The sequence below is a fragment of the Quercus suber genome, unplaced genomic scaffold (assembly GCF_002906115.3).
Source record: "Quercus suber isolate HL8 unplaced genomic scaffold, Cork oak 2.0 scaffold_73, whole genome shotgun sequence".
NCBI lineage: Eukaryota > Viridiplantae > Streptophyta > Magnoliopsida > Fagales > Fagaceae > Quercus > Quercus suber.
The window spans coordinates 1,179,550-1,193,897 of NW_027069538.1; the positions used below are offsets into that span (position 1 = coordinate 1,179,550).

Below are 14,348 nucleotides of genomic sequence, written 5' to 3' on the forward strand. Positions count from 1 at the left end.
GTTTGACATCATTTTGTGGTTCTGTCTTCTACCTTCAGTTTCCATTTGAATAAAAGGTTAATGTTGACAGAAAAAAAAAATCCCAGAGGATTTTTTTTTAAGAAAAAGCCCGGAGGACTTGATGGACTGGAATGTTACACACAATCCCTTAAATATCGAATGTTAGTTGCCATTTCATATTGGGTGGTTATTATATGTGAACGTTAATAGTTGTCATTGTGTTAGCGTTAGCTTTGGTCTAGTTGTATCTCATCATTTTTAAATTAAAAAACAAATTGTAGTAGAGTCCCAGTAGCCCAAGTTGGTTTTAGCCTTCCTAACTTTTCGATTGTGTAAGTTGCCACTAAAATTTATCAGATTATTATTCTCAATTAAAAAAAAAAAAATTGGCGTTACATTGAATCAATCCATTATCATTTATCTTTTCTTTATGTATGAGTTTCTTTAAGAATTCCGGATAATTTGGCGTTTGGTATGGGATAATTTTTTAGAATTCCTAGGAATGTTGAAAAATTCTCACTTTTGAATACAAATCACTCCAATGAATCAAATGTTAGAGGTATTTGAATTCTTAATTTCTCACTCAATACCATTTTTGTGGGAATGTGGATTCCCTCTTAAAAAATAGGTATTCACATTTCCTTATTTTGATAAAGTTACATTTCGTATAAACTAACAATTTTACCAATTCTCCTTACCCTTTAACCAATAGAAAAAAAATTATTATAAATTGAAAATTTAAATAATTTTATTTAATTAAACTTACATGTTAAATTGTCAATTATTATTATAAATTGACAATTTAAATAATTATGAATTAAGAGTATAATAATTGAGTGTATAATTTCATCTTTTATTTATTGGGTTTATTTGTGTTTTATGTTTTGGCATTGTGATTTAACTTTTAGTTTTTGGATTTGCTTGGTTATTGAGGATGGCACGAGAACATGGAGTAGAGAGCGGCTGGAGCAGCAAAGAGTCCCATTTATAACAAGCATGGAGATTATGTCCTAGATTGAAGGCTTTAATTTCATGTTCCCACGGTCTAAGGTTGTTAAAACTTTTAGAGTCTACAAAGATACTTTCATTTTGTGAACAATTTTCAGAAATCGAAAATATGTGTTATAATACGAGTGTTTGAGTTATGAATGTGAAGTTTTGGAGTTTATTAGTCATCCTTTTTGGTATTTGAAAAGTAAAAAAAGTGTTGGTACATTTTAATATTAATTAATTAAAATGAATAAATATTACAATATAATGTAAAGATATAGGAGTGAATATAGAAGATAAGGAGTTAGTGAAAATATTTAATCTCACACTAAAAAGGAGAGACTATTTTATTATTTTTAATTGTGATATATATGATATCTATGTTATATATAAAATGATTCATCTTTTTAGAGTTCAGAAGTTAACTTGTACAATCACATCATCTATTTTTATCTTTCTTTTAAAATGATTTTTTTTTTCTTTCCTTTGAGACTCATTTGAGTCGTTGGGTGGTGATTCTCGCATTATATGGGGGAACACATAATGATGATGAAAAGCACCATTCTAATCATGAAATTTTTATTGTCATAAGCTATAAAAGCACTCTGCCTAATCCTCTCAAAATGTTATTCAATTAAAGTTGATTGTGAGAGTAATGGATGAATTGGTTGACAATATAGCTACAATCCCAAAAAATTAAAAAAAAAATTAAAATTAAAAAAGTTGTAGCCATAGTAGAAGTATATTATGTGAGAAATTGGAGGAAACCAAGATCTATTAAATTTTGAGAAGGATAAAGCAACCACACAACTTATGACATTTATTGGTATCCATTTGGTTTTGTTATGGTGTTTTGGACAAACACAACGTTAGGTGTTGTAACAATGTACATTTTAGTAAAATAGGAGTCTGAGACAATGTTGGATCAAGTATTTTTTTTTTAACGAATCTAAGCTGAACTAATTTCCATGGTAATGGGGTTGCAATTTCCAGGTTTGAAATATTTTTGTGAGATGGTTCTCCCTACCAGCTTCATAGTTGAGTCCATTCAATTTAGAAGAAAAAAGGTGGTAATGAGCTACGTTACCAGACCGGCCAGTTCGACCCGGTAACCTTGAACCGGATGATAATCCAGTTATTTAATAAATAGAATCAGTTCAATATGTTATGTTACTTTAAATATAAAATAATTCAAAGAAATGAAGGCAAGAGAAATGGAACCTAGGATCCGAAAGCCTGAAGTGTCACTCTTGAATGAAAATGTTTTATTTATTTTAAGATCATAGTTTTTCAAATTTTCATATTATTTGATAATTTTATTAGAGGTTCAAGAATTATGCTTTTTATATGTGAATATACAATTTATTAATTTATGTTAAAAATGATTTTATTTTAGACAATTTTTTTTTTTTAAATTACTGTGTCTAGAAATGCATTTTGGTGAAGAGCTAATTGTTAAAAGTTTTAGAAGTTACTTTTGCTGTGTTATAGTTGGTAATGGATTTTAGGAATGAGGTCAAGGTTTGGACAGAGAATATATCTAGACCTTTGAGGCACCCATATGTGCATACAATACGATACAGGCATGGTTATACATAAATTCTGGAAAATCTAGGATGCAATAAGGCAGGGATATGTCATATTAAAAAATAATTTTAAATTTAAATGATGCTAGATTTTAGGTTAAAAGAAAAATAACAAACATGACAAGGCTTAAAAGAAGTATATATGATTAAACTATAAATACTAAAAGAAAACATGATCCATGATTCATGTAAGATGGTTATATATATTTAAGTCTTGATGGTTTCAAACTTTCTAAGACCATAGATTTTGTATTTTACATTTAAACTCCCTTTTTTCTTAAGAAAATTCTTTTACCTGCAGAAGTATCCATGAATTAGTTGTGCCATATGGTTTATCCATGGAAAAGAAAACAAAAATTAATTTTCTTATTTACAGATACTTATTGGCTACATATCCTAGCATATCTGTATTAGAAAGATATCATGTGAGGGAAGTTACGTCTAGATCTCTCTTTTTAGGTGTTCCTTTTGCTTCCATTGTGGTTATACACTAATATAGATAGAAATACTGTCTACATTGGACATGTTGCCAGCATAACACATGAGCTTTGGGCATTGTGATTTGTGATTTGTGACTTTATTGTTTGGTTATGCATTTACAGGCAATTGATTTAGATCCCACTGATGCTACTTTGCTTTCCAATCGGAGCCTTTGTTGGATACGTTTGGATCAAGCTGAGCATGCCTTAGATGATGCAAAGGCCTGCCGAGCATTAAGACCGGGTTGGCCAAAAGCTTGCTATCGGGAAGGTGCAGCCCTACGTTTATTACAGGCATGCTTTCGTGTTCCCTTCTGGCCCTTAACATTTGAAACAACGATTGTGATATTTGTAGTTTGATGTTATTTGTCTTGCTCTTATTATTGTAGAGATTTGATGAAGCAGCCAACTCATTTTATGAGGGAGTGCAGCTTGACCCTGAAAATAAGGAGCTTGTAAATGCCTTCAGGTAGTGATTACGACCACCCTCTTTGGATTTATTTAGGCCTTGGATTAAGGTTGCTCATGACTAAGTTACCAAAAAGTAAATAAACAATGTTTTATGGTTGCAGTTCTATACCAATTGTGAAATGAGTCACAGTGTGTTGTAGTTATATGGGACTTCTTAGACTTTCAAGGGGGCTGCAAATTTTGTTTTTGTTAGATTAAATGATTAAATCACAATATTTTAATAACTTACCTACCTCCCATCTAGAATAAATAAATAAAACCATGTGTTGGGCCCACTTAATAAGGGGAGTCTAGACCCACATGTGAAGGGGGAGTGTTAGATTAAATAATTAATTTACTATTTCCTAATAGTTTGAGTTTTTAGGATAATCGGTAATTTATCAATTTTTATGAACTAGTTGCAAACTCTAATTACCTTCCATCTTTACAGGGAAGCTGTTGAAGCTGGGAGGAAGTTTCATGTTACTAATCAGGAAAAACCATAGCTTGCCTCCTGCTGATAGCTCAAAGTTGTGACAAGAGGGAGGGAGGGACTGGAATGGGGGTCCCCACATGTGAGGAACCGTTAACTGTTTAAGCTTATTTTCACTTTTGTTATTTATACACCTGCTGCAATGATGGGGTATACATAGAGAACTGCAGTTAGCAAAAATGGATAGCTGTAATTGTTTTACAATTGTGAGTGAGAATTGTCTGCAATTTTGGTAGAGGTTTCATACTAATTTCAGCCCCTTTAAACTTTTTAAAACTCCTCATGTTGTATATAACGTCTGAAGGGTCAAAGTTTCATAGTACTTGCAAGGTGCATTTTAATGAAATAAGGTCTTTTGAGGATATCAAACCAGGTCCTACGAACAAATCAAATGCGAGCAAAGCTAGATTGAAGGATATGGTTCTGATGGGAAGTTTGAATAAAATATCCAAAACAATCAGTGGAGGGAGGTCTAGTGTTTGATTGATGTATTCAATGTAAAGGGAAGGGCATAAGAACTTTGAAGTTGCATTAGAAGTTCTTACAACCAAAAAAAAAAAAGGTCGCAGTAGTAGTTATGGTTAACACAAAAAGTAAATAGGGAGGAAACAATATTAAAAAATATATATATATTTTTTTTTTTGGAGAAAAAATTAATAGGGAGGCCAAAATTGTCTTATTTGAAATATGGAAAGAAAAATAGTACAATTAATCCTTAGGTTTACTCCTATTGTAATTTAGTTCCTAAGCTTTCAGTTATTCCATTTAACTTTCTATGGTTTTGATTATTAAAATGAGATCATTAAGGTTCGGTTTAAATGTATAAATTTTGTATTCTGGGGACAAGTTTTTTGGTATGTGCATGAAAAATAGGTGGGACATGCAATGCAAGTGTGATTGATCCCACACGGGTAGCAGTAAGATTGGGATGGTGAGAAATAATAGGATCCAACAATTAAAGGTGTGAGAAATAATAGGTGCTACTGCTATTAGTTTTTGAGTTTATCTGCAATTGTTACTTTTAATGTTAATTTAGTTTGAGTTGTTACGTCCTTGAGAGTTGAGACTTGGGAGTATCTGAGTCCTTTATTTTAGCTTGAGTCAGTATTTGAGTCCTTAAATTTAGCATTTGAGCAATGTGGGCTTTTAGTGTTCCTGGCTTTTAGCAAGATTGTTTTTCAAAAAATTTTATCAGAAAACTAAAAAATAAGCCCTATTTTTAATAGAATTTTCTATTGACTAAAAATAATTTTTATTTGACCTATTTTTTTATACCACCAAACACGAAAAACACAGAAAATTATTGTTTGCCATCAAGACAAACGGAGTGTTAGTCCAAGTTCAAGAGGTGAGGATTTCCAATTGTAGAGGGTCAAATGTAGCATAGTTGTATTACTATTACCTAATTATTTTTATTAGGAGAACCAAGTTTTACCAAAAAGAAAAAATGGTTTTTTGTCGTTGAAAAAAGGACTTTACTTAAATCCAGCCTTTGCAACAAAAATTGAGGGTTTTGTGGAGGAAAAAAAGTAATACTACTATAAGAGTATCAAAGGAATGGTCAAATTTAGTTTTGAAGTTTGATCGATAGCAACCAAAATAAGCAAATGCTCTCCAAAAGGAATACAAATACTTAGTACCACTTTTTGTGTTTCATTTTATATTCCATTAATCACAAATTTTCATGTATTTAATTTTTTTTTTTCCATTTTAAACTTTGCCTCTAAAAGTATGAATCCAATTAGCATTTGGTTTAAAGAAATGCTACATCTATAACATTTTCTAAATAAATCTTAGGTGGCAATTTTTTATTAGTTCTCATTTAAACTCACCATTGATATCACTTTCTTACTTAACAATTTGTCATCTAGAATTTGTTGTGAAAATGTTGTGGATTAGCATTTCTTTTAAGATTAATCTTTAACATGAAAACATCTCGGCAAGTGGGAATATGGTGTCTTGTGAGTTGAGGTATATATCTGCATCTCTCGCAAACATGCAATCATATTGCCTACTAGCTAGAAGTGCAACTAGCATTATTTATTAGCAAGAATAGTTCTCTCAACCTAAATTTGACATACACAATAACTAGAGTATATAAAGATACTTAAATTTTTGGCTTGGAAATTAAAACAATCTCTACTGATGGTGGCATTCTTAAGTACTAGTATTATTATTTTCATTTTGCTTACTGCCAAATAAAAATATCAACATCAATAGTGTTTCATCCTTAGTTGAATGATTCAACACAAAATCAGTAATTGGAAACTGCATTCTTAACTTAAGTACTAGTATTGTAATTTGCATTTTTCTTACTTCCAAATAAAAATATCAACATCAATAGTGTTTCATCATTAGTTGAGTGATTCAACACAAAATCAGTAATTCAAAACATAACAGTCAACACTTATTTCAGAAACGAATGGTAGTTCTCAAATTCTCCCTATAGAAAATCATGCAGAAACACTTTCACTAGATGCAACAATGTCAACAAGCCACACATGCTACCCAAAATGTCAGGAATCTTCTTTCAATTTAACAAGTCACTCAAATTGCCTGAGTAAAGGATCAGGCAATCTTATTCCCATAACTTTAGGTGGAGGAAGGATCATTTCACATAGTGCCTCAGCTTTGAAGGGTGCTGATAATAAGAAGTTATACAATTTCTTCACCCATTTTTTCTCTGGAAGAGATTGGATGCTCTTGATATGCCCCTGGTTTGAAAGAACAAAAAATATGGCACTTTATATGAGAACAGCTTTGGAGTACATTAAACGTGATTAGATATCTTTTCTTAGCATGTTCAAACACACAAGATTCAGAATGGATTTTTAATTTTTTTTTTTATTATTTAAAAAAAAAAAGGATTATTGAGTTAGAAAAACAGTGAATTTTACATGTTAGCAAAAACATGGTTTAATAGAAGTGTCCAATATAAAATTCAAATTTTCATTTGCTACAATCAGTCATATGAAACCTAGGAGGAAGCTCATAAATTTCACATGGCACAGTCAATTTTAGTACCAAGATTGTGTGGAAAGTAAAAACAAATTTAGGACTACTACTGCATCTAATTTTCTTTTTGTTTATCCTAGTGCAATTGCTAATTCAAAACTCCAAGCAAGGATCTGTACTGTGACATGATTTTATCATTCAACAAAACTAAATTCTCAAAGAAGTGTGCCAGTTGATGAAGCAAAAGCATTATCAGGATATTGATGTTTGTTATAATCTCTGCATGTTTTCAAATCACATAATACAAGATCAAAGGGATGCAAAAAATGAAATTCATGCAATCATAATGCCATTATAATAAATAAATAACATTTAGTTAAGCACAAAGTACCTTTGAATTTTCTCCAGCCACAGCATCCTTGAGTGAAACAAGGCTAGGAGTGTAAGGAATTGCATGGAATTCTGGATAAATGCCACAAACCTGAACTTCCCTGAAACATTTGCTTTTTGCATTGTAGGCACATAGCTGATTAAAATTGCGTAACGCATATATTTCATCGCCCATACCATAGTTGAGAAAATATACAGGTCCTCTTTTCCAGGAAGTATTAGAGATGACAAACTCTTTCATCCAAGACTGCTCGTTACCATATTCCTTCATGACCCAAATATCAACAGAAGAAGAAGTTGGATAGTTCTCACATAAGTAGAGAAAACCTCCTGAAGCACCCAAATGGATGTGTTCAATCTCCCAATTTGGACCCAAGTCTTGAATTGGGGGTCCTGGAAATGGTTGAAACTCTTCCTTCTCAATGTCAAAACTACAAATGAACGTGGAAGTGGAATCAGTAGTATCAATTGGTTGAATCAAACAGTGAAGAGCACCATTCAAGAAAGTACCAAAATATGGTCCAACAAATGAATATGGGGCATCTCCAATGATTCTCCAACTATCTGCACCAAGTGTGTATACCTCAACCCGAGGGGCAGGATTAAAATCGGGACGACGAAATCCCTTATCAAGTGCAAGCTCTGCAATCAACTTGTATTCATTTGTTTTAGGACTGTAACCAAATCCGCGTATTGTTTGCCAGAATCGATCATCCTTAGTTTTGGCACCTGGAAGAGTCATGTACTCCCCTGTAGCTATGTTACAGACACATGTGACCTCTTTTTTGTGACGAACTGCACTCAAGCACAGCAATCCATTGCAGGAAGTGAGTAGTATCATGTTCTGTCCCAGGAGATAAAACTTTTGAGGCAATTTCTTCAATGGGGCAAACAATGAGTGACCACGAGTGTCCCATTCTCCATGCTCAAGCATATAGAATTTACTATAGCAACCAGGATTATATGAAAGAAGAGTCTGGATGACAAGGCTGGCTGTAGGTGCTCTAGCAAGGTGCATTCTGGTGAAATAGGGGTCCGATACAATGTTGTACCAGGTCTTACAAACGTACCTAACTCGAACTAGACTCTTAATTGGTAATCTCAGTAAAATCTCCATGATAACAAGGATTGGGACGTCCATGTTTGACATCATTTTGTGGTTCTGTCTTCTACCTTCAGTTTCCATTTGAATAAAAGGTTAATGTTGACAGAAAAAAAAAATCCCAGAGGATTTTTTTTTAAGAAAAAGCCCGGAGGACTTGATGGACTGGAATGTTACACACAATCCCTTAAATATCGAATGTTAGTTGCCATTTCATATTGGGTGGTTATTATATGTGAACGTTAATAGTTGTCATTGTGTTAGCGTTAGCTTTGGTCTAGTTGTATCTCATCATTTTTAAATTAAAAAACAAATTGTAGTAGAGTCCCAGTAGCCCAAGTTGGTTTTAGCCTTCCTAACTTTTCGATTGTGTAAGTTGCCACTAAAATTTATCAGATTATTATTCTCAATTAAAAAAAAAAAAATTGGCGTTACATTGAATCAATCCATTATCATTTATCTTTTCTTTATGTATGAGTTTCTTTAAGAATTCCGGATAATTTGGCGTTTGGTATGGGATAATTTTTTAGAATTCCTAGGAATGTTGAAAAATTCTCACTTTTGAATACAAATCACTCCAATGAATCAAATGTTAGAGGTATTTGAATTCTTAATTTCTCACTCAATACCATTTTTGTGGGAATGTGGATTCCCTCTTAAAAAATAGGTATTCACATTTCCTTATTTTGATAAAGTTACATTTCGTATAAACTAACAATTTTACCAATTCTCCTTACCCTTTAACCAATAGAAAAAAAATTATTATAAATTGAAAATTTAAATAATTTTATTTAATTAAACTTACATGTTAAATTGTCAATTATTATTATAAATTGACAATTTAAATAATTATGAATTAAGAGTATAATAATTGAGTGTATAATTTCATCTTTTATTTATTGGGTTTATTTGTGTTTTATGTTTTGGCATTGTGATTTAACTTTTAGTTTTTGGATTTGCTTGGTTATTGAGGATGGCACGAGAACATGGAGTAGAGAGCGGCTGGAGCAGCAAAGAGTCCCATTTATAACAAGCATGGAGATTATGTCCTAGATTGAAGGCTTTAATTTCATGTTCCCACGGTCTAAGGTTGTTAAAACTTTTAGAGTCTACAAAGATACTTTCATTTTGTGAACAATTTTCAGAAATCGAAAATATGTGTTATAATACGAGTGTTTGAGTTATGAATGTGAAGTTTTGGAGTTTATTAGTCATCCTTTTTGGTATTTGAAAAGTAAAAAAAGTGTTGGTACATTTTAATATTAATTAATTAAAATGAATAAATATTACAATATAATGTAAAGATATAGGAGTGAATATAGAAGATAAGGAGTTAGTGAAAATATTTAATCTCACACTAAAAAGGAGAGACTATTTTATTATTTTTAATTGTGATATATATGATATCTATGTTATATATAAAATGATTCATCTTTTTAGAGTTCAGAAGTTAACTTGTACAATCACATCATCTATTTTTATCTTTCTTTTAAAATGATTTTTTTTTTCTTTCCTTTGAGACTCATTTGAGTCGTTGGGTGGTGATTCTCGCATTATATGGGGGAACACATAATGATGATGAAAAGCACCATTCTAATCATGAAATTTTTATTGTCATAAGCTATAAAAGCACTCTGCCTAATCCTCTCAAAATGTTATTCAATTAAAGTTGATTGTGAGAGTAATGGATGAATTGGTTGACAATATAGCTACAATCCCAAAAAATTAAAAAAAAAATTAAAATTAAAAAAGTTGTAGCCATAGTAGAAGTATATTATGTGAGAAATTGGAGGAAACCAAGATCTATTAAATTTTGAGAAGGATAAAGCAACCACACAACTTATGACATTTATTGGTATCCATTTGGTTTTGTTATGGTGTTTTGGACAAACACAACGTTAGGTGTTGTAACAATGTACATTTTAGTAAAATAGGAGTCTGAGACAATGTTGGATCAAGTATTTTTTTTTTAACGAATCTAAGCTGAACTAATTTCCATGGTAATGGGGTTGCAATTTCCAGGTTTGAAATATTTTTGTGAGATGGTTCTCCCTACCAGCTTCATAGTTGAGTCCATTCAATTTAGAAGAAAAAAGGTGGTAATGAGCTACGTTACCAGACCGGCCAGTTCGACCCGGTAACCTTGAACCGGATGATAATCCAGTTATTTAATAAATAGAATCAGTTCAATATGTTATGTTACTTTAAATATAAAATAATTCAAAGAAATGAAGGCAAGAGAAATGGAACCTAGGATCCGAAAGCCTGAAGTGTCACTCTTGAATGAAAATGTTTTATTTATTTTAAGATCATAGTTTTTCAAATTTTCATATTATTTGATAATTTTATTAGAGGTTCAAGAATTATGCTTTTTATATGTGAATATACAATTTATTAATTTATGTTAAAAATGATTTTATTTTAGACAATTTTTTTTTTTTAAATTTAAAAAATTACTAAGCACAAAATTTTTAAACTTGTTTACGCTTTTATTATTTTCTATCCTTATAAAGTCAAAGTTTTGGGAGTTAACTTAGTGGATCAAATAAGGAATGAACGAAAAATTTGGAATGCTACTTATGGAATAATTCAAAATAAGTAATACAATACACACAAACTATTCTACAAATATTTTACAAACTATGGCATGCTCCATGTCAACTTTTTAAAAACTAAAATGCCACATAAGATATTAACAAACTCAAATTAAAAAAAAAAAAAAAAAAAAATCTAAAACTCTCAATCTTCTTTGCCATAAGATATTAACAAACTCAAATTAAAAAAAAAAAAAAAAAAAAATCTAAAACTCTCAATCTTCTTTGCCTCCCTCCCTCATTACCTCTTTAGTCTCAAATCCCAAATCCACAATTTGCTTCCTCTTGTCCATGCCTCCACCCCACCACACTCTGTCTCATGCCGCCACCACACAAGTTGCTGGATTCTATGCAAAAGCTGCTCGAACCATGGCTGAGACTGATGCTCCCGCAATGCTATCTGACGCTTCTAATTCTTCTACTTCTAGTAATTCCTCGACTACTTGTATTTTTTTTGTAAAGAAATTACTTAATTTTAATTTTATAGTTTAGTCATTTTATTTTTAATGTTTCTAAATTCAATACATAGTTTAAAGTTTATATATATATATATATATTTATTATATAATTGAATAGTATTTTTATTGGAAACAATTATGTGATTGTCAGAGAATGAAGACAACACGTCTTCAGATGAAGAAATTGTCATTGTTAAGGAAGAAAATGAGCAAAAGTTAGAGATTGAAAGGATTTTAGAAAAGGAGCATTTTATACTATTTATTTGTGTTTTCCGCCAATATATGTAATTTGATTGCAGGCTAATCAAAGACCGGTAACTAGTAATAACCCAAGATATTTAGGCACTCCGGGAAGCAATGTACACCAAGTATCAGTAATTCCTTAACTTTTATTCAATGCTATACTTGTTGAGAGTCTTTAAGTTAACATTTTTTGTTTTGTTTAATGAAATTTGTATTTGTAGGGTCATCCAAATCAATTTTGGGGGAAGTGGATGTCTAGGGCCAAATATTGACTAGCTTAGTATTTATGGAACACAACAACATCATATAAACAACTTTAATTATTGGATCTGCTACAATTATTGTTAGTACAATGTATATTTAGTTATGTCAATTATTAGCACATGAATTTGTAAATAATTTAATACATTTTCTTTTGTTCTTTATGTAGGCTCAACATCATGGGCATCAATTTAAGGATAGAGGCTGTCAAAGTTAGTAAAAATTAAGTTTGACTTGCTCAAGATAACAAACGTTTTGTTTTTCCTTTTTGTGGTGAACACAACATATTAGAAATGGGTGGTGGGGTTCTTCATTTGTAATGGATATTGTGGTATTTTTTTTTTTTTTTTTGTTAGAAACGAACTTCATTAAAAACTAAACAAAACCATTAGTTACAAAGCATGCTGTGTTTACATATACCCCAGCAGAGTCCTCATCTAAAATGTTTCTAATGTCTACATGCGGACAATCAAAGGAAATAAATTCATCCTTTTGGCCAGTGCTCATTCTGGCTAGCATATCCACACACCGGTTGGCTTGGTGATAGCAATGCCTAACTTGAATTCGACGAAATCGGCGCATCAGCTATCTGCAGTCATCCAAAATGGGTGAAATAACATTATTGTGGTAGTTTGGGTTGAGAAAGCACTTCACAACAACTTTGGCATCAAGTTCCACTACAAGAAAAGGAGCATTTTAGTCACTGCATAATATAAGCCCCTCCCTAAGCCCTCATAATTCAGCTACAAAACTAGTGGATATTCTTATCCGCTTTGAAAATCCAGTAAGCCATTTGCCATTTTCATCCCTCACCACTCCACCACAACCCGCTAGGCCTAGATTTCCCTTTGCAGCCCTATCCGTGTTGAGTTTAACCCATCCTTCCGGTAGTCTCTCCCATCTAACCCTTTTTATGATGGTGTGTGTTAGGCCTCTAGGGGATGAAGTGCAAAACACAAACTCCACCGCTTGATTCACTATCTCTATGGCCAGCTTCGGGTTTGGATTCTTCCTATCAAAGACACAACTATTCCTTGCCTTCCATATATTCCAAACAACAAAGGAGAATATCGTTTTCCACAGAATATGTGCACTAGCATGATTGTTCCTTGACTTCGCATTATTGTTCAGCCACTCCTGCAAATTTGGCAGCCAAAAATCATGGTTTGAAGACTGCACTCCCAGCTGCCTCCATACATTCTTAGCCCAAGCACAATCCCTTAGAGCATGCAATATTGTTTCAACTTCTAGATGACAAATAGGGCAACAACCATCATTAATCACTCCCCCTTCGCATAAGGCAAGTCTTCACCCCGATGCTCTCATGAGCACACTACCATAAGAAGGTTTTGATATGTGGCAATATCATCAACTTCCAAATCCAGCTAGCATTGAAACCCACATTCATATCAACCCCCATGGCAAGTTTATAAGCACTCTTTAAGTCAAAGTCCCCTCTAGGATTGTGCATCCACTCTATCTTATCACTGCCCCTTCCTAATAATGGCATTGGGGTTGCTTGGAGCATCAATTTAATTTTTGGTGGAAAATCAAATGGCATACGGCTCCAATCCCACCTTATGTCAAGAATTACATCCTTCACTTCCCAACTAGGAGCTTCTCTAGGAAGGGGGCCTTGAATGAGCTGCCAGAGCGGACCTAACTTTGTCCAATTACCATACCAAAAATTCAGCTTGCTATCCCTTCCCACCATCCACATACTTCCTTTGGTGAAAACCTCCCTACCTTTTTTAATGGCTGCCTAAATACGAGAGCAAGGAAGCCTATCAGCCTTAGGAGCATTTACGCTTCCACTATTGCCATACTTGGCTCTTAAAACTTTAGCCCAAGGGACTTCTTTTTCAGTGTTTAATCGCCAATTTAGCTTTACAAGAAGGGCAATATTTCTTCCCTTTGCCATTTGAAGCCCAAGACCACCTTCATCCTTAGTTCTCATCACCTTTTGCCATCCAATCTAATGGATCTTCTTGATTGTCTCCAAGGAACCCTAAAGGAAATTCCGATTAACCCGATCTAAACAATCAAGAATTTTCCCCAGTAGATGAGCACATTACATCACATAGGATGGAATAGTTGCTAAGGAAGTAGCTCAGCCAGCCAATGACCACAAATTCGCATTCCAACCCTTAAGCTTTTGCTTAACCCTTTCCAAAATGAAATTATAGTCTTGGGAGAAGGCGCCTGAGTGTTTGATAGGGATCCCTAAATATTTACCAAGATTTGGAGTGGATGCAAATCCAAGGATGTCACAAAGCGATTCTCTAGTGTCCCTATCAACATTTGGTAAGAAGTAAACCCTTGATTTCGCTTCACTGACTGTTTGGCC

General features: G+C 32.8%; 2 protein-coding genes across 2 annotated transcripts; one reads left to right on the top strand and one right to left on the bottom strand.

The window, feature by feature from the left end:
* Positions 1 to 3,151: 3,151 nt before the first annotated feature.
* Positions 3,152 to 4,274, top strand: LOC136067462 (uncharacterized). The gene is made up of 3 exons (XM_065773365.1): positions 3,152 to 3,349; positions 3,445 to 3,524; positions 3,957 to 4,274. The coding sequence occupies exons 1-3, from the start codon at positions 3,167 to 3,169 to the stop codon at positions 4,009 to 4,011; spliced, it is 318 nt and encodes a 105-aa protein (XP_065629437.1). The 5' UTR covers positions 3,152 to 3,166; the 3' UTR covers positions 4,012 to 4,274.
* A 3,323-nt stretch (positions 4,275 to 7,597) lies between these two features.
* Positions 7,598 to 8,484, bottom strand: LOC136067453 (F-box protein At3g07870-like). Its single transcript, XM_065773354.1, has 2 exons — positions 7,671 to 8,484; positions 7,598 to 7,608 (listed from the first exon to the last, which is right to left on the bottom strand). Exons 1-2 carry the CDS (start codon positions 8,482 to 8,484, stop codon positions 7,598 to 7,600), a joined length of 825 nt encoding a protein of 274 aa, XP_065629426.1.
* Positions 8,485 to 14,348: the final 5,864 nt, after the last annotated feature.